General features: G+C 43.4%; 1 protein-coding gene and 1 long non-coding RNA gene across 5 annotated transcripts in view; one reads left to right on the plus strand and one right to left on the minus strand.

Moving 5' to 3' along the window:
* The window catches only part of Pits (Protein interacting with Ttk69 and Sin3A), a 41,434-nt gene extending 20,733 nt beyond the window's left edge, over positions 1-20,701 (plus strand). The window contains exons 2-5 of one of the 4 annotated variants that reach the window (XR_015323882.1): positions 13,106-13,288; positions 15,454-15,875; positions 18,395-19,917; positions 20,181-20,701. Coding sequence is in view for 3 of the 4 variants with exons in the window: in XM_022800571.2 (XP_022656306.1) it covers positions 13,106-13,288; positions 15,454-15,875; positions 18,395-18,712 (923 nt within the window). In the remaining variant the exon portion in view is untranslated. Of the gene's footprint in view, positions 1-13,105; positions 13,289-15,453; positions 15,876-18,394 lie in introns of all 4 variants that reach the window. The other 3 variants (XM_022800572.2, XM_022800571.2, XM_022800573.2) reach the window with 3 other exon arrangements.
* LOC147757071 (uncharacterized) lies at positions 12,694-21,426 on the minus strand. Its single transcript, XR_015323887.1, has 3 exons — positions 21,290-21,426; positions 17,344-17,704; positions 12,694-13,255 (listed from the first exon to the last, which is right to left on the minus strand). It is a non-coding gene; the product is annotated as an uncharacterized LOC147757071 (long non-coding RNA).
* Between the last annotated feature and the right edge of the window lie 1,776 nt (positions 21,427-23,202).

Raw genomic sequence — 23,202 nt, forward strand, 5'->3', positions numbered from 1 at the left:
TAAGAAGTGTTTAGCCTTTACTCTTGACGTACTATGATGCACGCTTTATCCTTACATTTCACTAGGTTAGAAAAAAAAAAAAAAAAAGACTTGTAGTAGGTCTCTGCAGGGAAATCGCGTTAAAAACAGCACAAATTGAACACGGATAAGAATACCGTACAAAGCCCATTCTTAGAACCAGTGAATGTCGCCGAAAAGTGAGAGCTTTGCATAGGATTCCACGGAATAAACAAAAGACTGCTACTCAAGGGCGCCTTTACTCCCCACGTGTTGTGGCAACGTGATATGCAGAAAATTTAATGGATACAGGTTATATTGTTCAGCGAGTTATATCAAAAATTGTTATGGTCTCCTTAGGAATCGTGATGATGGAAACAGCTGGCTGTTCACGTGTCTAGTCAACTTAAATGTGGCGTATAACAAAAATGCCTTACGTTTCTATAGATAGACCCTCTCTGCAGACGGTCTCATATCAATCTTTCAGTGTACTTATAGTATTTAGAACTGTTTAATAAAACGCGTATACATATATGATTTGGATGCTATTGGGACTTGTGTTAAATGTTTAATGGAGCTTTCGGTTTATTGGTTCGTGTAATTATGCATGTAATGGAGCCATAGGAAAACTTAGTACCTAACACAGTAATCAACAACCTGAGGGGTAATATAGGTAATGTCGGGCTTTTTATACCAGCCAGGGTCGTGTTTTCCGGTTCCGCCAAACGCCATTACGCACACATGCACACATATCGCAACTGTAACCGCAGACACGGTGTGGATTGCTCGACGTCGGATTATACCCAGGCAGACGAATCTTTGGCAGCAATTTTGTATTGTCCTTTTTAACGTTGCATGCTTCTGTCAGCAGTTCAAGGTAGTTCAACTTCTCAACAGCAGCGTCGCGGCGCCAGCTCGCCTCCGTCAGTTAGCTGTTAGCAAGCCAGCCAGCCAGCCGGCTGGCCGGCCGGCTAGCCAGTTACTGCCCCGGCTAAAACTTCAGCTGATCGCCGTCATGACTCCATACAGCCACAAGCGGCCCGGAGAACGAATCGCAATATTGTCGCTCCTCTGATAGTGTTCGCAGTCTATAGAAGTGAATGTTCTGACTTCGAACCACCGGTCAAGCAAACGTTTGATTCGTCGCTTGGCGTAACCGCCATCGGTGATCGGCTCGACAAGGCTACTGCTGTGTCTGATTCGTTCATTGCCTCCCGCGGGAGTGAGCAGGGCAGTGACGGCGAGAGCTAATTCACATAAAATTCTCATCCTATTAGGCCTAACGGCGCAACAAAGCCAGCAAGTAAGCAGGCAGCCGTCCAGTACCAAAATAACGAGCCTTTAGGCAACAAAGACGCGCCTCTCGAACAGCAGGTGAATTTGGCAAAGTTTTACGTGAGCGCGTCACACAACGGCCACGTTCCGCAGCATTGACAACCACTGCCAGCTTATGCTATCTAGACTAGCAGTTATCCGATCAAGCGAGCGAGTCGCCGGCGTACGACGCCGGTTATGGCAAGTGAAAAAAACGTTTCACGTCAGTGAAGGGCAACAGCTAGACTGAGTCAGCTAGAAACGATAACAGAAGCAGCAGTGTCTGTAGCGGCTTTCCAGTTCTACTTCAGTTGTTCTGGCAAACCGCTGCGACGCTGCGGGTAGCGATGACGGGTGCCAGCCAGGACAACCGCCGTTGCCCTGGAGCCGCCGCCGCCGCTCGTACAGCTGCCTTTGTACTGCGGCAAGCAACCAGCGGCAAACAACGGAACCGGCACAGCCGCAAACAGGCAAGGGAATATCGTGTGCTGTGGAGTCCTTGATGCCAGTCGACGTCGTGCCCCATAGCGGCACGAGGTGCCAAATTAACTTGGTACCCTGGTTTGGGCCAGAATCTTTGGGCTATAATGGGTCTATGCGTACAGAGCAGGCCCACGGACCTGGATTAATCGAAAAGGCGTACGTAGGTTTATTTCACGAAGCCATAATGCTCGCTTGCATACGTGCATCGTGATGGCAGCCGTATTTATGGATGCGTGTACTCACATTGTCATGTCGATGGGAACGACATACGCAAAGTATTATATATTTGTCTGAGTGTGCCTTTCTCTAAGGTCTGCCAAAAAATCGTTGGGGTTTAACCGCAGCAGTAGAAGCAAGAGGTTTTCGGAACAGATACTTCATATTTCGGGGTTGACGGTGGTGACGACGATCAGCCAGTACCTATACTATATGTCCGGCCGTTAGTGCTCTGTTGTTTTGGCCTATTTTGTCAGTTTCACACCATTGGTATCGCCGTCATCATTCGTTTCATGTTGATAGCGACAAAAGGAGAGCAGAGAGTAAATAGAAGAAGTCGTATTATTGCTGGCGTTATGCCGTCGTCGTGTGCGCACTTTTGCCGCTGGGTTACGCGCGCAGGCGCGTTGTATACTGTTCTGTCTGGCGGGTTCCGTTCCGTTGGTTTCTGTTCTGTTTGGCCTCGGTCGTCTGGCCCCTGTCTTTTTCTCCCTGGCGTCAGCGAGAGATGGCACTGACTAGACTATATGCTCGGATAGCCCATACAGGAACGGACAAAGAAAAACACAGCGACGGTAGCCAAGGCAGGAGATATTATTATTGTACTTTGTTTTATCAACGGCGGGAATGGTGAAAAGCCAGTCATTGCCAGCAGGAGAAACTTGCTACGATTACATCGAGGCGAATGGCGTCATCCGCGAGGAAGGTGAAGAGTAAACGAAAGAAACTGACTCTCCGGAGATAGTAGCGATGACAATAAAATTACAGGTGGCACTGAATGAAAGCCGGTGTTATGTTTTTACTGATGTTTGCAGCAACGCGTGCTGAGATAGTCTTATAACAGTTTTATGAAACGGGTATGGTGCAATCATGAAGAAGAATGACAAACAGCTTATACATAATCAGTTATGATAACTTAAATTTGCTATGAAAAAGTGTGCGTACACAAACTACAGTAGCTATTTACGTCTACCGGATGCGAGAGGACTTGTGCGTTGTATGAAACATTTTATACCTTTCTTCTTTCATTAGGCACACGTTTTAAACGGTGACCTATAATATTAGTCGCTTGTACGACGCTCTCAGAGAGCGCTACTCGTTCGCTTGATCGGACGGAACTCGATGAAAAGGAAGTGAAAGGAGCAGTAGTCCTTGGATGCCATTAATTGTCTTGTTCGTTGCCGTTATTTAATGAAACAGCTACATACAAGTGGGGCATGGTAATGACCTATCATCGAGCAGAAGACCTAGCTAGTTTAAAATATGAAAGAAGGCAGCCAAACATGGGATTGCATAGTTCATCATCAGCTTTCTATAGTCCGCTATGCGTTTGGCTAGCTGTTGACAATTCGAATTTTAATATTATCGAAAACGTTCTTAGTAGTGGTACTCGTTCGTCGTGCCGTGTCTGACAGCCATGTTTGGGTCAGTGAAAGAGGGACAGGTATTATCATTCATACCCCGTTTTGGTGCGTTTTATGATTCATCCATCTTGTGCTGAGTGATAATTTCGTTAACTTTCGCTCGCCTCTTGCTCACATCCATTATTTTCATGCAATATTTGATACTACGTCACTCTGATGCCTGCGCATCGTAACTAGCCAGCTATTATTTGTACATAGCATACATAAAGGGATAATGGTCACGAGCTACAGATACAGGACCGGCGTGAGCAGTCGACGCAACAGCCGTGATCAAACTCTCGCCGCTTAATTTGTCCTAGATTATTATGATTACTAATACTACCCCCTCTCCGATGTATAGACGGGTACTCTCGTAGGTGAGTTACGTGAGGCGTTAACATCTTTGAACTTGGCACTTACAGCGGTCCGTTGGCGTTCATTTAGTTATGTCGACGACGGTAACGTCCGCGGAAACGCACGAAATGTTACTGTCAATATTCATGTTATGTACTAATTGGCGGTTCGCATAGGATGTGCCACGGCCGCACAAACGTATGATCCATGGTGCCGTGGCGACGCGATGCAATATCAGCGGCAGTTACTGGTCTTTCTTTCCAATATTTCGTATGAACGCTGCGTCGGCTTCCACATCGCCGCGGTGGCAATGGCAACCGTATGCCCGTTTGGCTGTGGTAATTGGTGGCTTATGTAATTCATTGTAATCATGAACGGGGCACAACGTGAAGCCAAATGCAGCTCCCGAAGTAGACCTCGATACTTAATCGCCGATCCATATAGAGCAGATCTGTTTAATTCGGAAGCGACGTTGCTCTCTAGGTAAAAGCGCTAAAGTAAAGCAAAACGCCATTTGGACTAGCAAGACTAGGTAAATCATACTTTTACCCCCGGCGGATGGCGTCAGTGGTACGGGAACGCGTAGAAAACAGCCGATCATGGCATTCACTAGCAAATATTTTACTGTGCCGGATTTGTATAGCCATCATACTTGCGCTATTCGACGTTTACCTTTCTGTGTGACTTTGGCTGTTTCCGCTAGCAAATACAAATTGACTTTATCTGTTAAGCGGACGAGAGGCGGCTGAAAACAACGAAGACCCATATAACAACAAACACGAGCGCTACACAGGACGACGTGTCAGCGTCGTCGTCGTCGTCGTCGCCGCCGCCGATACAACGACGGCAATCATCGAATAAACACTCTCGTAATCAGTCTTTGATATTTCTTATTGGCCATTTTTAATTTATTCCATTTAACTCGTTTGTTCCATCTATTTTTAAATGTTCGATTTCTATTATCTCGACGTACACGAAGCACACGCAGCGTCGCTATTGGTATTCTATAGCTGCTCTGTGTGTTCACATGGGCCTTATATGCGCGGTGGAAAGGCTTCATACGGCCATATATACGTTGGCAACGTCGTATGCCACATGCATTATAGGTGTCCAACAGGTGACAATGATTTCTCGCACTAGCTACTGGCGGGCCACAGCTTTGCGAAACAACGGCTCAATCGAAAGCTTTTTTCCTTTCGATGTCGTGAAAATCGACTTGGAGAATGAGGAAACAAAAGGTAGAACGTGTTTTAAAAAATACTAAGTTTAATGTAACAAACGTGGACAATTTGCACGACATTCATCATACAGCTCCGCAAACTATTAAAGCTAACAAGTAAATATTGCCTGAGTGCCGTTGCGTTTAACTTGTATAAGTTTTGATTTGAACTTTCTGACGAAATAGGAATCCCAGCTCGTTCTGTTCGGCCTTTGCTAGAGCAGTTAGGCAAATAGGCTTTACCAGTTACAGCTTTGGCTGCATTTGTAGCTCTTTTATTAAGAAACTAATATTGTGCCTGCCTTCAAGGCCGTTCACTGCACTGTGCATTAAATGTTTTTCTGTTTGCTTTCCAGCGGGGCTTAATTGCAAGTTGAGATGCACAAATCGACAATCAATATTGGCAACTCAAAAATTTCTTATTATTTTTATATTATTTTTCGTGCGAGTTGGTCCTATATGAATATATTTTTTAGTAAGCAACAACAGTCGGATCGAAGAAGTACTCTCTTGCACTATGATTAACTATTTGAATTAATAGTTAAAGCCTCTTGCTGCTAAGTTATACCAAGTAACTTATCGCAAGCTTGTTATACCAGTCATAAGTACTGCTAGTAATCTAAACGGATACTAGTTTTATAAAGTACCATAGTTCTTAACTCGAGCCTACGAGACGTGTAGTGCAATTGTTGAAAAAGTACAGTAGATTGTTGTTGCTGTTGTTGTTGTTATTATTGCGAGACAATAAGGCTCGAAGAATAACGTCATGTTATTTAAGTCTTTGCCTGTGGCTCCTATCTAAAAGATGACTGTGGTGTTAGATCAGTGAAAACGGCGTTAGTCCAACACGGTCAGTTGTACCCAGAAGTAGGATTTGGAGAAAAGAGATGGCCGACGACGACCCATCGAAAGTCGCCATTTATATCAACCCGAGTATCGTGGCAGTAGCACAAAAGAACGCGCGAGATTCAGACAGCTTCTGAGCATCATCTACCGATTGATAACCATGCGACACGTGTGACGTAGTCTGCTATACAAGGCGGGGGTAAAATGTCTCTAGTGTTAAAATATGCCGCATTAGCTTCCGAGTCCTCAATAAATACATTTGTGAAAGTCTAATACCCGAGATGCACTCGGCGCCATTCTGGGTAAGCCTAGAAATATCAGTGTCTAAAAGCTGGCGCAAGTACAAATGGGAAGTTCTTCTCTGCTGCATCTGTACATATATTATGAAACTTGTCCGAAAATAATTAAATTTAATAAAACGCTTACGGATCGCGCTATTGAACAAACATTTAAGTTCTTGCATGAAACTGTTACAAAACTGGGCGCGCATTGAACCAATATCTTTTAAAGTTCTCAGTCACACTATGGCCGGGCAACTGTGTCGTGTCCTCTGCGATGTTACAAAACATGCGGTTTTATCTCTAACACATTTTAGGTTCTGCTTGTTTATGTCGAACTGGCCTCATTGCTCGCTTTTAATATTATGCCCTTTGAATGGCGTATTCAGCGAGTTTTTTTGCTCGGTGTTCTTTAGCCAGCTCATGCGTGCTTTAGGGTCGCCTGGGTACACCAATTGCAGTAGAAATAATCTCGTTTGTAGAGCAGACACTCTAATATCGAGGTTGCACCGATCCACTGACGTGTTCGACCGCTCATGCGAAGCGGTAAAAAACCAACGACTTTGCAATCAGTTGTGCTGTCTCCCGAGTCGAAGACTGTTCTGGTTCGCTCGCTACGCTCACGCCCTTCTACCTGTTTAGACCTGTAATCTTTCCATCTGACGCACCTAGAGCCGGCAACGCCGGCTGCCACGGTGCACAGTGACGCGTTGTGCCCTGCCTGAAGCCATACAACAGAATGGTATTTCCCGCTATCTTCCCATGACCTTTTGCACAAATGCTTTCCTCTAGGAGACGTCTATGTTGACCGCCATTTATGTAGAACGAGCAGCTTTGTGCGCCGCGTCGCGTTGATTACAACATTCGGATAAAGGAGCTTTTGTTCGTTATGTCGTCATACAGAGCTTCCGGCGATGGTTAGTTTTTAAGGTGGAGGTGTACAGATACACGGATAAAACTTTCCGTCTTCTAGCCTTTCTTCGATCGCATAAAAGGAAAGTAGTGTAGTTCCTTAACAAATGACTAAGTGCTACGGCGAAGCTTCCTTGCTTGCTCAAACTTGTTCTCAAATAATTGATCATTGACAATCGCTTTGCCTATTGAACTGACGAATCAAATACGCGCGTGCCTCTCTGCGTTTCAGCGTTTCTTGCACCTAAACTTTGATATCGATAGTTTTCTCGCTGCTTCCTCTCTCATTCTTGTTTGAGATCTGATATATGCAACAAGGTTTAAGTGATTAAACATATTGTTATTAAAAGATAGTTAAATGCGCCTTCAGTCGGATAGCAGTCGGTTGAACGTGTCCGTTAGTAATTCCAATGTTATGCGCCCAAGACCTCGTGTTGCGGACTGCAGATTGCAGTGGCCTCTACTAAACGCTTCCATGGCTACTGTTGAGACAAGGTGCCGTTGATGTCGCCCCCGTGTGTATACGTACATATTGTTCATCTGTGTATCTGTCATACTTTTTTCCTCGTCGCCCCACCTCCGACTAACCCTGTACGGCGATCCCAGAGTTGACATCTAAGTGCTATGGCGCTGCTTCCCTTGCCCGTCCGTTCGTGTGCTCCGCGACTTTACATTTTACTGTTGTCAGGCTAAATTTAGGCCTGTGTTTGGCCGGTGCTACCGTGGCAGCAACATTGCGAAGGTTTACTTATTCTCCGACAATAAACACCCACGTCCCTTGCCCTCCAGCCTATGTGTTAATGACGAGAAGAAGCACAAAAGAAAATAAGCCAGCTGATCCGCCACCATTATTTCCACAGCTATCGCCGAGCACGCATGTCACTGAGCGTGCAGACGGGCAAACAACAAGAAAGGCACGCCGACAAAGGGAAAGAGAGTACGCGCAGGAGACGTGCAAAAGCGAAATGAATTACTCGATTATTATATTTGTATTCACAGCAAGTGCGTCATATTAGCGCGGTTGCAGTAGCTGTCGCGCGCTTCATAACAGTCAGTCTTTCCGCAGTCAGTGAACCAGCAACGACGATACCATCAGCGGAATGGCCGCTATAATCAACTGCTCATTTCTCCATAGTAGAAATGTGAAGAAACTATGAGGGGTAGAGAATCACTGGTGATTCTCTTACTTACTGCTAAGTTGACTCAGCAGTGGTCATGTTAGTAAATGATGCAGGCCAAATGGTAGACTAGTGAGCGAAGCACTGCTGAGTGAAGCACGGTCGGTCGCGGTGCAGCCTGAGACAACCGAAAGACTTAGACGCGCAAGCACACACTATAGCTCAGAGCTGGGATAGACAAGGACAGGCAGGCAGGCAGGTAACGCAGAGCCATAAATAAATAGGCAGTAGCGGTGGGTTAGCGTTGGTGGCCACAGTCATCGCCGCCAATCCACAGAGTTGCTATTCGCTGCCTAAAGATCTTATTCCACGCCTGCTTGATATTACTTCAGACGGCTGGTTCGTTCCAGCCCGAAAGGAATTGTGTCGATCCCCGGATTCGAACCTATTCGAGGAGTTTCTGACTTAACTAGGCAGATATGTTCCCAGCTTCACTATCGCGGAGACACGATCTACCAACTATATAGCCTGAGCTTGTCGTCGACAAAATAAACAAAAGACAGACTTATTTGTTTTCGATATATATATATCTATCCGTCTGTCCTTTATCTATTTTGTCGACGACAAGCTCGGACTACATATAATAAAGCTGGGAACATGTTTGCCTGCTTAACTTACATATATCAGGGTAAATACTTAGCTTTCTGATTATTTTTAATTAATTAAAGTGGACGCTAGGTAAAAACGTTTTTTTATGCGACCGTTCGTACCTCATCCGCTTCTACTACTTTTTCTGGCCTTTCGAAAGAAAAGTGTAACAGCGTTCTATCGTCAATAATTCTAATGAATACAAAGCAACCAGTTACGCAACTGGCAACATGCTTATCGTGGTTCATCATAGGTAATAATAGAGAAATTAAAATATCATATGGACTAAAGTTCTCTCTCTTACTTAGCTTCTACACTTTTTATGTATATATATATATATATATACATATATATATTGTTATTTTCATCTGATGATAATAATAATAGGGGTCGTTAATAGCCTTGTTTTAGCCGACACCAATTAATTTCACCGTCTCTTGCTTCCTTCTCAAAGCGTATGTGTGTTCTACTATTAGTCGCGTACTAGATTTCCAGAATCTTAACTGTCACTAGTAATGTCAGCAATAGCAGCAGCAGCGATGCAAATACTAACAATAGTCACATCAGGAATACCATTTTAGCGCATTTTGTCCTTTTGAGTATTCTCCTTCTCCGGCTTCAATTTCCCTCACCACCATCCATCGCGCCGGTATTTTTGCTCTCACTACAACTACCACTAGCGTTGCTAATGCAGCAGGCAATAGGTTCATGCGGTCCTGGTGACGTAAACCACACATTTATCCATCTATATCTGGATATCTAACTAGGAATGTATATCGCGCGTCAGCTAAGCAACCGTTGTTGTCGCTGGCAACAATGTTACAGTGCCCATCTGGGCATATCCCAGTAACTCTTGTCTCCTTTGTTCTGCCTGCTTTGTATCAAAGACTAGCGGCAGTAGCGGCCGCTCGTCTCTCTGTCTGCCTGCCCATTCCGTTGTCTGTCCGTCGATGTGTCGTTCGTCTGTATGATGTGAGTGAGCTCGTGACGTCACGGTCTTTTTTTGCCGTGCGCGACCTGCGGCGGCGCGACATCTATTTTGCTCGAACTGCAGCAGAAGTACCGTAGTGTAATAGTGGTACTGGTGCTGTTAATTGTGAGGATGATTTGCTTAGAACGAGAGCAGACGACAATGGCGCACTTCGTTACCCTGCCAGGGACATTATCATTCCAGCCTACTGGCGGCGTACAGCTAGCAGCATGAAGGCAAACCATGCATAACATTTGTACAAACACACACACGCGAGCGCGCGCGCGCGCGCGCGCGCACACGCACGCACGCACGCATGCACTCACACCTACACACACAGACAAGAGCGTCCTCACGAATAGACAAACAGTACGGAGTAGAATGAGAGGAAGAAAATTGCGCGCGCGCGTCGAACATGCTAGTGGTGTCGGTGGCGGCGCCGCCGCCGTGGGCCAGTACTTAACGGATCAATTTTCATCGTTCGAATTGCCCTGTTATGATTATAACTGCACATAACTACTCCTAGCAGTATTACTGTAAACGATTGCAGGCGAGTGAAGAGAAGGGCGAGTAGACACTGGTCGTGTTTCCGTTTTTACCAATGCCAATTTAAGCAAAGCCGACGCTTAAATTTTCAGCGGGAATCGTATTTATTGTCGAACAACAAGGCGAACGCCAGCCCATCCGCCGAGGCATCTAGGCGACATTGCATAAACCGGCCGGTTATTGACTGGTGGCCGGTTGGATCTGCTGATTTTGTCATATTCGGCAGCTGGAATACCTTGTCTTGCGCTTAAGCAAAAGCCGCGACGCTGACGCCAGCAACGGCAACTACACAACGCTCTCAAGGAAAGAACGAGATGGAGACTAGTTGTGTTCTATCGTGTACCATGATTTTGTTGTTGCTGATGTTGTCACTGCTGTGACATCTTCGAGATGACGGTAAGCGGCGGCGTTGAATCAGTGATTATAGTCCTCGTTGAAAGGAGATCAAAAGACTGGGAGAACAAATGTCGGTCCACATTTCCAATAATCGCTTCGGCCGCTTCAAGGAAAGCATGTGAAGGAAGTTGTATGACTCTAGAATGACGCCGTAGATGACCGCGTTCTGTCTGTCAGTTGTTCCAGCGGGCAGTTAACGTTAGCAGTGCCGATGATGGATGAAATCATGATCTTACAGATGCAATTGCTGTTAGTGCACGGCCAGACAACGTACCATGACTCACACTATGCTACTGTGTGATGAGATCCTATTGCTTCTCTCTCTCTCTGCCATCTAGTGTATAGAAGTGTATATGTGTGTGTGTGTGTTGGTCTCTGCGAGTTTGTAAAGTGCAGAGCGAGAGGTACGAGGGAGAGGAAGAAGGGGGTTGCAGCAGCGGCTTCCAGACAATAGTTTTAACCTCACAGCCTATACAAGTCTGTTGAAGCAATAAGAACAACAATTTATTGCGATTAATGCTATTCCATAGAACTTACATATATGTAACTTGTATTCAAGTTAGTAGTATTATGATAAAACTGCAGGAAGTATTAGGAAGTGATTTGTCGATGTTACACGTGCTTAGATATATAGTAGAACACGCTATTATAACTTATTCTATGAGCTAAGAAGCTGAGATGAAGAACGTAAACATTTCTTAAAAAAATACAAAGACACGCGGCGAGCATTGCCTTCGGTTTCCTTCCTACATAAGTATAGGGTAGCAGAGAGCTATACGCACGCAAATATTCTGGACGGAATTTTTGAATACAGTCGGCGCCACAAAAAAATATACCCGTATAGACGTCGAAGATTGATATCCAGGCCCATATAGCTAAAATGGGGCTATATGGGCCAGAGGCTACACTATGCGGATAATAATATTTTTGTGCGAAATCATTCAAAAAATGTAAGACAGAAAGCCATAATGACAACTTTTCTTCTTCTAAAAAAGACGGTGCTCAGCGAAGGCAAATCATTTGCTGCCAGATGAAAAATTATGGTTTGTTTGCTTTAGCTTCACACGAAATTTATCTGCGTAATGTAAAGACAGGTCTTGAACGACCCAGGTGGTGGCACATCCACGAATTGCATTTTGTTTTGGAAACAATACAGTGAGGAGTTATAGAAACGAGGTGTGCACTGTTTTTCAAAGCCAGCAGGCCCAACTGAAGCCTAATTATCGTGATGATAATTATCGTGATTGTGCATTATCCTCGTAAAAATAATTATTTACATTAGAACTTCATCCATAATCAAGACCAGTCGCGATATCTTTTGCCGTACGGTGCGTTGTGAAACAGCCCCATGCGATATGTACTGTTGACCATAAAGAGTGTCGTACAACAAATGAAAAAATACATATTTCATGTTTACACATCCCGATTATACTAAGCTAGGTTGTACTGCAACTTTTCGATAAAATTAGCATCGACGGCAATCAGTTCCATATAAGGTTAGATATATGTTATGTAACTCAATATATCAGTGGTCTCACAACGTGATTTCAGCTTGCCTTTAAATGAAGCTTTGAAAACATAGGGGAACTTGGGAGCTGGTACAAAAACAAGCAATTCACTTATTGATCATTTAACAAAACTTCTACGAGACGCAAAAAATACTCAGCTGAATTGAATGAAAGAAGAAAATGCTGGCCCAAGTTTACCCTATTTGGTTATAATGATGGTTACGCGAATTAATATTTTAACGTAAGTCAAATGAAAGGAGAAAAGAAATGGTGTGATCGTATAGATTGGCCTAAGTTAAGGTAAGATAGTTCCTCCTATGGAAGATGACAATGTAGTTACAAGTGGTCTAGTGATAACACTGTCTTTTAGACGTATGTGATAATAATGATCGTTATAAAATAAATTAACAAACTCTTATTATTCTTGCGGGCCAAATGATATTTACTCGTCTGCATAAAATCATAACAGTTATTTGATCTCCCTCTTATTCCGGTTAAATCCTAAGCTAGTTTTTATTGCTTTTTCCCATGAGTCAATCACCAATTCTAGGTAATTATTTTTCAGCCACTGTCATCAACGGAATGATACCCTAAGTGTTTTAGGCTACTGAATTTCAGTTTTTACACAAATATCAGTGGATTGACATTTTGTTTCAAATATTCATTGCTTTGCATCCCACAGCATCTAATTCTACTTCAGGTTTTGTATATATTTTACAAAATATTATATCCTTTTGAAATAAGCAGATTATCTTACTGCGAGTGCTGGTCCTAACCGGCTGTATACAATATCCAATAATGATGGTGGCTGTTAGCCACATTGCTTACTTGTATACCTTCCTTTTTCTTTTGTCTGTCTTTTATTGTTCCATAAAATTGATGATGGACTTCCTGCAGCAGGCCCAGGATTCCCTTCGGCGTGTTCCAGTGCGGCGCAAGTTGCAGGACCGGTAGGTGCTACCCTGTCCCCATTGACACGTAGTATTGCGTCGCCGGAGGGGCCTCTCAGCGCGCTAGCACAGCAAGGTCTGGCCTCTGCACAGGCGCCTTCAGCCGGCAATCCACACGAAGAAAGGAACGGTTGGTTAATGTTCACAGAAAATGATCACGATTAGTTAAGCTATTATATAGATGTGAATGCATTTTCAACGTCGCTTATTAAATTGAGCTCTATGAACTTGCCCTTGTGTTCCAAACGACACAGACTACTAATTATCATATCACTTTACTTATTTATTTTTTTTTTGAAAGTCTATACTTAATAACAGTATGACTGGGTAGTTGAGGGTGCAGTCGCCCGATATAATAATGTTGGCACAATGGTTGTGTATTATATATTGCACGGCAATCGCTTTGGGATATTCGACAGTAATCGAAAGGACCTTTTCTATAGAATATCTTAGTACTGAGTTCGTTTTGTTGGTACTTGACACCCGTGTCGGATTAGAGCGTATCCATGGAGTGGTCAAAAAGCTAAGCCCACATCAATGGAAACATTTGATCAGCCGAAGAATGTAATTATGTGCATTTTTTCAATGCGTTTCCAATGCGGGTTCCATTAATTAATATATTGTGTATCTGATTACTAGAATATATGTATCAAAGCATTCGAAGTTTTTGTTCCTGTTGATGTAAGCCGAACCAATAAACGTGGCTTCAGTTCTAATTCGTAGGTATGTCCCTCTAATTATTTAATCTCTTACTACTACATATGTAATAATTGTTGTTTTTTTATCTAAGAGCGTTATTCGAGACCATACGTTATATATATACACTTGCAGTTTAACGATTATTATATTCTCCTCATTCGTGTTATAGTATTCATTGTTGTTGTTTTCTGCGACTGCCTTTCGATGGAAAAAGTACCCCAGAAAGACATGGATGGTATAAACATAAAAGTGTGTGTACCAGCAGTCATCCAGCCGACCAGTCCGAACGCCTGCCCACATGTCTGCTTGGAGACTCGTGCTGTTCGTGGGCCTTCGCTGTGTGAGTCATCTTTTTGGCCGCATGTCGGTTCGTTGGCTGGCCGGCCGGCCGGCCGGAAAGCTGACGTCCTTCTTTTGACGACTCGGCGGCTTGTAGTGCCACACTCATGGCGATGCCGGTGCCAGTGGTACGACCTGTGCTAAATCCGCTAACGATCGACCAGCTGGACTTAGATAATGTGTGCTTTTGTGTGTCTGGCAGTCTGCGCTCACAATATTTGCAATACGCCATACTCAGCTCAGATCCAGTGCGCGAACATCGCGCCGCGCATGTCTTTCAGCGTCGTTAACGCCGATTTCTGTGGCAGTTCCTACTAAACGACACTAATAATATTATAGGTTATACAGCCATAGCTAGCAATCCTACCATATTTCGCTAACTGGCCAACTTGCACTCGACAGGGCGGGTCAAAGCATCGAAGTAGTGTCTAGCCCCGAAGCGCTGTAACAATGGCGGTCATACACAGACAGTTTTATGTGTGCATACGTTCAGGATACGTGAGTTTATGGTAGCACTATACACGTAGACATAGTGGTAGCTCTGTTGTTGAAATGGGTAGAAAAAATAATAATGCGAGAAATTGAATTGAGATTCTTTTCCGGCTCTGAAGCGCTTTTAACTATAAGAAAAATATATAATTAGAAGTTCAGCAAAGGTCCGCGGCTTAGCCTGGGCTACACTGACAGAGATACAGATAAGTCGTAACGGGCGTCCAAACCGATCCTTTTTTAATTCTATGGGAATATAATCGATGTACGTCCTTGCATAGCTTCCTTGCATAGTAGAAAAATATTTTAGGCCAGTATGATGGGACCTTTTGTTGCCAGGAGTTTGAAGGTTATTAAGTGAATCCATGTTGATGACATCGGTAGGAGCAATGGAACTTAAATATCTGCGGCACCATTTTCTTGGACATTGCACGGATAGCTAAGGGTAAAACTATGAGCAAAAACTATTCGTAGGAAATCGCGTATCCACAAATATACATATGTGATGGGACAAGTCTAGTTGTGTAGTGGTTTGCCACAGATAAAGTGAAATTGAGATTTAGCTATTTATAAATGCGATATATTACCAAACTTGTTTATTATTCCAAGACACATTTGAATTAAGCTAGTTGCCATAAACCCAACCATGTTTACCTTGCCTATAAAATTATCTATTTAATAACATTGTTTTTGGCCTTGATTCGCATTTTCTCCGTAACTCTGCTCTTTGTAATTTATTTTTCCTGTTTTTCTTTTTTTTTTCGTCAGGTCTTCATCATGGAAGTTCGGTATCGGCTGAACCACCTCCATCGACACGACGGCATTCACCTCCCGTCGCGCCGAAAAAGTCCCGCCACTCGCTGTCGGCGCAGCCCTCACAGGAGGGTCCGCCACCATCCCCAGCGTCGGCCGCATCGGCGACGCCCGGTCAGCCATCAGCGGGACCTGGAGCAGCGGCCTCTGGTCCTGGGGGACCCGCCTCAAACGCCGCGTCGTCCGGTGGCAGCGGGGTCAAAGGCGCGGCGGCCGGGGGTGGCGCCGAGTCCGCTCCCACTTTGAAGTGCACGCTGTGCCAGCAGCGGCTGGAGGACACCCACTTTGTACAGTGTCCATCGGTTGGGGCGCACAAATTCTGCTTCCCCTGCTCCCGTGACAGCATACAGCAGCAAGCGGCCAATGCCGGCGGGGAGGTAAGGGTCGCAGGAACAACAAAAATAAGAAAACCCATCACATTGTTTGTATTAAATGTTTCATCATTCGTCCGTTTGTTATTACTACTTATGCCTGCTTGATCCTCATAATCCTTTTTTGCATTAATGGACCACCGAAGGTTTTGCTGTACATCATCCAGTGTGTGACGGTAGAACTTCCGCATTTGATACATATGCCCCAATGTCGGCATGCAAAGGGGTTTGCCCTAGCTCGAATGAGTCATGTATTGCGACGCGCGAACAGCCGTGGCAAGCCGTTGAATACTAAAGTAATATGCAGAAGTTTACCTTCGGCACCGAACTGTGAATGCGATTTGTTGTATATACATATATATACAAAAAATAGATGACCATTTGAATGAATAGTCTGGCAGGGATTCTTCAATAAGGTAATTTTATCAGTTCTGCATTGGATCTTTAAAAAAACATTAAATTAAGTGGTGGTTCTTTATCTAAGATAAGGTAATATTCTAGAGGGATTTGGCTGAGGGAAAGTTGTTCTGTAGTATAAACATAGCAGATTCTTAGGCAGACTTTCTTAATAGACGCCTTGTTTGAGCTGTAGCTAAATACAATACAACTAACTAGAATTTAGCAACATGCAGTTTAGTGGCGTATGTTCTTTAGAGGTTGCTGATTCTTTTGCGAGGGCTGTAATAATTGTTCTTTCCTGGATTATTTCGATACATTGGCTCCTACGGGAATTATAAATAGAGACATGATTCTCGGTATCGTTGTTACTTGCTGCTGTTATGAAGGTATGCAAATACTCTACCCAAGATTATATTTTCACGCTCCTTTTTTTGAAGTGTCGTAAATAATGGTTCGAGTACAATTCGTCCATTATAGCCTCGATTTCTACGTGTAAGGCCATAAATGTGTCATATCTTTGCGAGAGTCGTTTACTAGATTACGTTCCAACCAGCCCGTTATTAAAGGCCTAGTGCAAGGTCATTGCAGGTTGCAGTGATACCTGACGTTGATATGTACCCACCACCACACTTAATTTCATGGCGTAAACGCTTTAGGCGATCGACAGCTTTTAGCCGATGGAATATAACGCGTTTTTATGTACGGACGAGTTGAACTTATCACGTTAGAACTTCAACGGCGTTCAGAGTTGACTGAGAAGGGTCTGTGGTGAACTGCTAGTCAACAACGTTAAATTTTTTAATATATATATATATATATATATATATATATATATTATGCATTTGTAGTATTTAAAATCTCGCTTAAACTATGAACGCCAAACCGTTGTCATTCGCCAACACAAAATTGTCGAATATATATATATATATATATATATATATATATGTTATCGTTAGACAAAAAAAGGCACATTAACTCAGTTTATTCCGTTTGCTTGTTGATACTTCTTCTCTCGCGCCACAACGCTGATGGTATTTTTATACGCATTCCCTAACTTAAACTTGTAACAACGTACCAGTTGCACACGAAATCCCACGCGGTGCAGATGCTACTCGTATATTAATAATTAAATTCTAATTTGGGCCCAGCGCTCAGCACGTTGCCTGCCTATCGTTGACACTGGTATCTCCAAAGTGGCAATAACACATATATGAATAATGAGAATCCCGTCAACGTGAACGAAACGTGAAGCACGATAGCGATGGGAGATCGCCATAAATTTTCGACGAAGTTCCAGTTTGGCAAAGCGAAGTTTTGCATGCTCGGCTAAGGTAAGAATATTGGTACACGGTACACGAGCACTCTCCTGCCAATAGTGTGATCGGTTCTGTGATGGTAGCGGTGACGGCATCACCACTTTTTGCGAGATTCGTGGCCTGGTGAGGGCAGAGATAGCGAGATGTTGTTATTATCATTCAATGGGTCGTGCACGCACACCCTACGGTGCGTCAGAAGGATTGAGGTAGGACGATTACAAAAAAGAAAAGAGAGAGAGGTGCGTTTGTGTGTGCGAGGTAAAGAGAGGCGGAAGCAAACGAGAGACCCAATAAGCCTCCCAGTTTTCGTTTTTGCCAACATCTATCTCGAAGTGGCCACGCACTATCACATGATGAGACGTGACCAAAAACGACGTGCTCGACTGTTCTTTCCAACTCTTACATCAACTATGGTGCCACAAAACGTCCGTGGCCTCTGTGCTCCAGCCAATAAAATATAGCAGCTATGGCAGTGGCTACAGCCGTAGGCCAGCATCGTGCCGCTACTAGTACCATTGTTAAGACTAGTACGGCCTTGCCGGTTACGATGAATTGTCTACTTTGTTGTCTACAGCCCTTCATATTCACTCACTCACTAAATCGACCGCATCGTAAGCGTACGAAGACACGCCTCAGGGTCATGTCCTTTCTTTTAACACGTCAATCTCACTCTGATGATGAATGTTGACTACAGATAGCTAATCAACTTTTAGTTATTGAAAGCCTTTGACGATATGTTACTGTACAATCAATATACAAACGTTGTCATATAAAGCTCTAATTTTATACTTTACTTACGTTTTATTGCAGGTCTATTGTCCTAGCGGTGAAAAATGCCCACTTCTTGGTTCCACAGTACCGTGGGCTTTTATGCAGAATGAAATAGCGACAATCCTCGGTAACGAGGAGCTCGCGCCCGCTAAAAAGACGCCTACGCCCCCATCATCGGCATCGGCAACCCTCTCTGCACCGCCGTCGGCGGCGGGTAACACTCCTGGAGGCGCCCACCAGCGACCGCAGGCTCCCACGCCGCCGAGCAGCCAGCCGGGAGGTGCTCCGGGACCTCAAACGGGTCCGACCTTGCCTACAAGCAATGGCAGCAGCGCCAGCCGTGACGGCAGCACGTAAAATCCGCGAAACACCGAACGCGAAATAAATATATATATAATTGACCAACGGTATCTGTTGTCGACGTCATCGTCCCGGTTGTCCCACTGAGGAACGATTGGATGACTAACAGTCGCAATTCTCCAAGGGAAATTGCCACGTCTACTCGATAGAAGTGACGCTCAAATGCGAGGAAAGCGTTTTGTCCCTTTAATTCATCTCTCGTATCTATATTTTGAAGATTGATGGGTGGATAAGCGGTGGTCGCCCACCTAAGATTGAATGAGATATATAGTTGTTTATGGCATGTTGGTAGGCACTGCCTTGTTCCCTAACTTCAGTGTCACTACTTCAGTCTCTGTCAACGTAGTTCTGCATCTGCTTCAGTTCAAGATATACGAAGCGAGCATGAAGCAGGCCGTGAAGTTTTGGCACCATTATACTGCCCCCACTCGCCCTGGCTAGAACATACATGTACGTGTTGTGGATGAGAAAGCGTAACTCGTCGCGCTTAACATGTCCGGTCACTTTTCTGGTTGGCGGCCAATTGAGTGACTGAGACCGACAAAAAAAAACAGGCTCGTCGGTCTGTTGCCCTTGCTTGCGTAACAATACTATCATCATAAACTATACACAGCTCTTGCTACAGCTAAAATATCATAGTATATGTACCACTGGTGTGAGTCACATAAACAGAATGTTCATTCATTGATTCATTGAAAGATTAGTGAATGGATGCATAGCTTCAACGCATGTAGAAGAGCTGCACGTGTCCTAACATTTACGGGGGTGTTTGCAGCATGAAGCTAACATGAGACGACTTGGCGACAATGACTGGTTCTCGTTGCTTCCCTCTACCTTTCTCTTACCGACGATAATAACCGATCTTTCTCGTTTGTACTTTGTTTGACAATAAATAGAAAGTAGAAAGAGGGGCAAAGAACGAGCAAACGTAAACGAGCAAAAATCAAATGCGATTGCACGCGATTTCAAAAGTTGCCGCCAGATCAATACAACAAAATTATGTTGATGAAGCAGTATTGGGAAAATCGGATGGTGTCCCGATCAGTTGTCGAGAAACCCTTGACTCTCGACTAGCTGAAGGACTCTGGAAACCCATTTATTTACATACGTTCATAGAGCCTACTTTTAGACGGCCGGAAGACCACACGCGTTTTCCAACCTTTGCGAAGGACACAAATACAATAAGGGCGGCGGAATAATAGGTAATAATCATTATTATTATTATTATTATTATACGAATGATAACAGAATATGATATTGATGCAGGCGTGAAGAATACAATCTTAAGCGAGCAGTCACAAGGGATACTGAGTGCAGAGAATGATGAATTTACAACAACAACAACAACAACAACAAACAAAAATCCATAACAGCTAACACAAATAACAGCGTATAATAATATTTGATTATATGACAATAATAACACCCGACTTTATATAACAGTGACTAACGTCATGTATTACAGTGACAATGATGATGTTCAGCCGGAGGTGTCGTTGCTGCTGTGAAAAGTGGGCGAGGTGGGTGGGTACAATGGGGTGGGTTTGTAGCGAAAGCTGAGGAGGAAGCGGACAACCTCGGTTGAATTCACGCATACTTGATAAGCCACACGTAAAAATGTCGCACATAAAGCGATGCACCCCGTGAATATTTGTACAGAAAGTTCGAAAGACAAACAATCCACTAGTAACAGTAATAGAAATCTATTAGGTTATCGAAAATTCCATGCTCCATCTTGAACCGTGCTGTATCTTAACTCCTCTCGTTAACTTTTTTCCCATTTCCTTCCTGAACTCCAATGAAGCTAGGCAAAGAAATCGAGGATTCGCTAAACAACAACAGTAGACTAATAACTAAAAACACGAGTGATGATGTTATATATATATATACATACACATTCACGTTCATAGTTATGCTCAGAAAGAAATAGCAAGAGAAGGAATAAAACAGATTTGACGAAATGCTAATGAAAATGAGGTAAAGTGAGAGGCTTAAATTCCCTTACTATTTAATATTGATAATAATAATAAATCTAATAATGATAATGTCTACTAGCTAACAACTATCTTATATATATATATATATATATATATATATATATATATATATATAGGCAATAGATACCCGAAAGCGAGTGGTGAGAATGTCTAACCGGGAGAAAAACAAAGAGAATATTAATTAGTTAATAAGAACGAGTTGTAGAAAACGTCGAGCTAGTTACGCTCATCAGCATTCGACAGAATTACAGAGAAAGTAATTGGAAGCATTGCAGGGATGGTGAGAGTGCGCCAGCAGGATAGAATGGTCATTGATAACGGAGGAGAAAGGAGAAAAGGACCCCACAAGGAGAAAAGGACCCAACTTACAACAGTAAAAAAAAATACAGCATCAACAACACTGAATCTACTGAAAAAGATAAATGAAAATATGTTAGTTATTGTTGTATTCTACAAACTCACACAGCTGTGGGCAACCAACGACGACACCACGATCCCCTCCATTTTTTCAAGTAGGCAGCGTAATAACAAAAAAAGAAAAAAAAAGCTGCCAGTGTAAGTTACTTCTGACACTTACCGATTCATGCATCGACAACAAAGACGATAAACATTTCTGCGCTACGAAAATAAATAGAATCATAGCGGGATGTTGGTCATCGCTCCTGGTTGCGAGCAGCCAAAAAATGAAAGTTCGGTATCAGCTTTCTTTTTGCCCTCCAGCATCAGTCAACATCTAAAAAAGCTCATCAACGGCAGAAATATTAGCAGAGCAGTTACCGCGATCACGTCATGATCGAAGTCGTGAAATGAAAAACAGGACGCACGAATGCATGACATCGCTCGACGCGATGCCACTACTGCAAAAACAGTTTTTTTGATGATGATGATGATGGCGACGAGGAAGCCGGAGAAATAGGCAACGTAACAGTTATGTAGATATAATATTTGACTGTTAGATTTAGTTAATATATTATTGCATCAACACACATGTAAACACGACATGTAAACACACGTAAACACATACGCATAAACGCTGACTCACATTCACAAAGACGCAATGAAAGTAAAGCTGAACATTCATTAATAGAAGAGAGCCATTTTCGAAATTAGACTGAACTGAAAGGATTCTATTCGGCAAAATTCGATTTCTATGCACTGTAAACAATGTGAAGAAATTCTGCTTGAATGCTTTTGGTCTGAAGCCGGCGGTTCCTGCAACTGTAAGGCAAATTCGACATTTGTGTAATGGCTAATGTTTTATCAAATTATAGGAAAATGTGAGCAACAGTCATTAATATGAAGGCACAACACGCAAACACTTAAACCGTGTGTATTCGCACGCATCAATACCCTGGTTACATCTAAACTGCATCGTCACACCGAAAGTGTAAACATGAATGTACTCGACTTTAGTAATGAGCGGGCGTAATAATATCGAAAAGTTAAATGAACGCCTTATGCAATCTATCGATCGATCGATCGATCGATCTATATAGAGCAACGAATCGTTGTATAACAACAACCATGATAAACTACTGTTTCATGACCTTGATGACAACTTATATTGACGTGATGCTGATGACTAGAAGGAGAATTATGCCAACACCTACATTAATAACAGGAACGTAATAACATGAATAATACGATAGCGGTAATGCTGGTCATGATGATGAGGTTAAATTTTGCTCCACCCCGTCCATCTAGAGGAGGAAAGAAGGACAGAGAAAGGGGCTTCCGCGCTCCTTGGCCCCCTCTTCTAGAGATGACAGATCTCTACGGGACGCTATGAAGTGTATCGGGTGCAATGAATGCGACGCGGTACATGCGGTAGAATTAGTTTATATTGTATAATGCGGTATATTAAAGAGTTGCAGTGATGACGCTGTTCTTATAATGCTGATGGCGACAATTGTACGAACAAGATAAACATGGCGCTAGATAAGTCGAGAGAGTATTTGCTGCACCCGCTTGTCGTTACCGTGGATGAGGTCACCATTTCGGGACGCACTGCCCTCTGCGGTCGAATAGAAACGCCTCGAAAGTGAAAAAAAACGAAAGAAAAAGATAATTAATTATATTCGATTCTACTCAGTATAATATTATGGTAATGATACTATATACGGCAAATATTTCAATCCAAACAAATGCACACAGGCTAGATGTATTTTGCTTGATCTGTCGAAACGATTCGATCGTACATAGAAAAGAAAACCAACATTAAGCATAAGACGCTAGTTTTGTTCATCATTATTATATAATTATATATAAATATATGATACATCTACATGGTCCACTACTCGTACGCGCAGGGGAATTGAAGACACGTTGAGATAGATAAACTTCTATAAACACACACACGCGAACACACACACACACCCACCCACCCACCCACCCACACACGCACACGCGCACGCACACACACACACACACACACACACACACACACACACACACACACACACACACACACACACACACACACACACACAG

This window comes from Varroa destructor, unplaced genomic scaffold, assembly GCF_002443255.2.
Source record: "Varroa destructor unplaced genomic scaffold, Vdes_3.0 BEIS01000003.1, whole genome shotgun sequence".
Classification (NCBI taxonomy): domain Eukaryota; kingdom Metazoa; phylum Arthropoda; class Arachnida; order Mesostigmata; family Varroidae; genus Varroa; species Varroa destructor.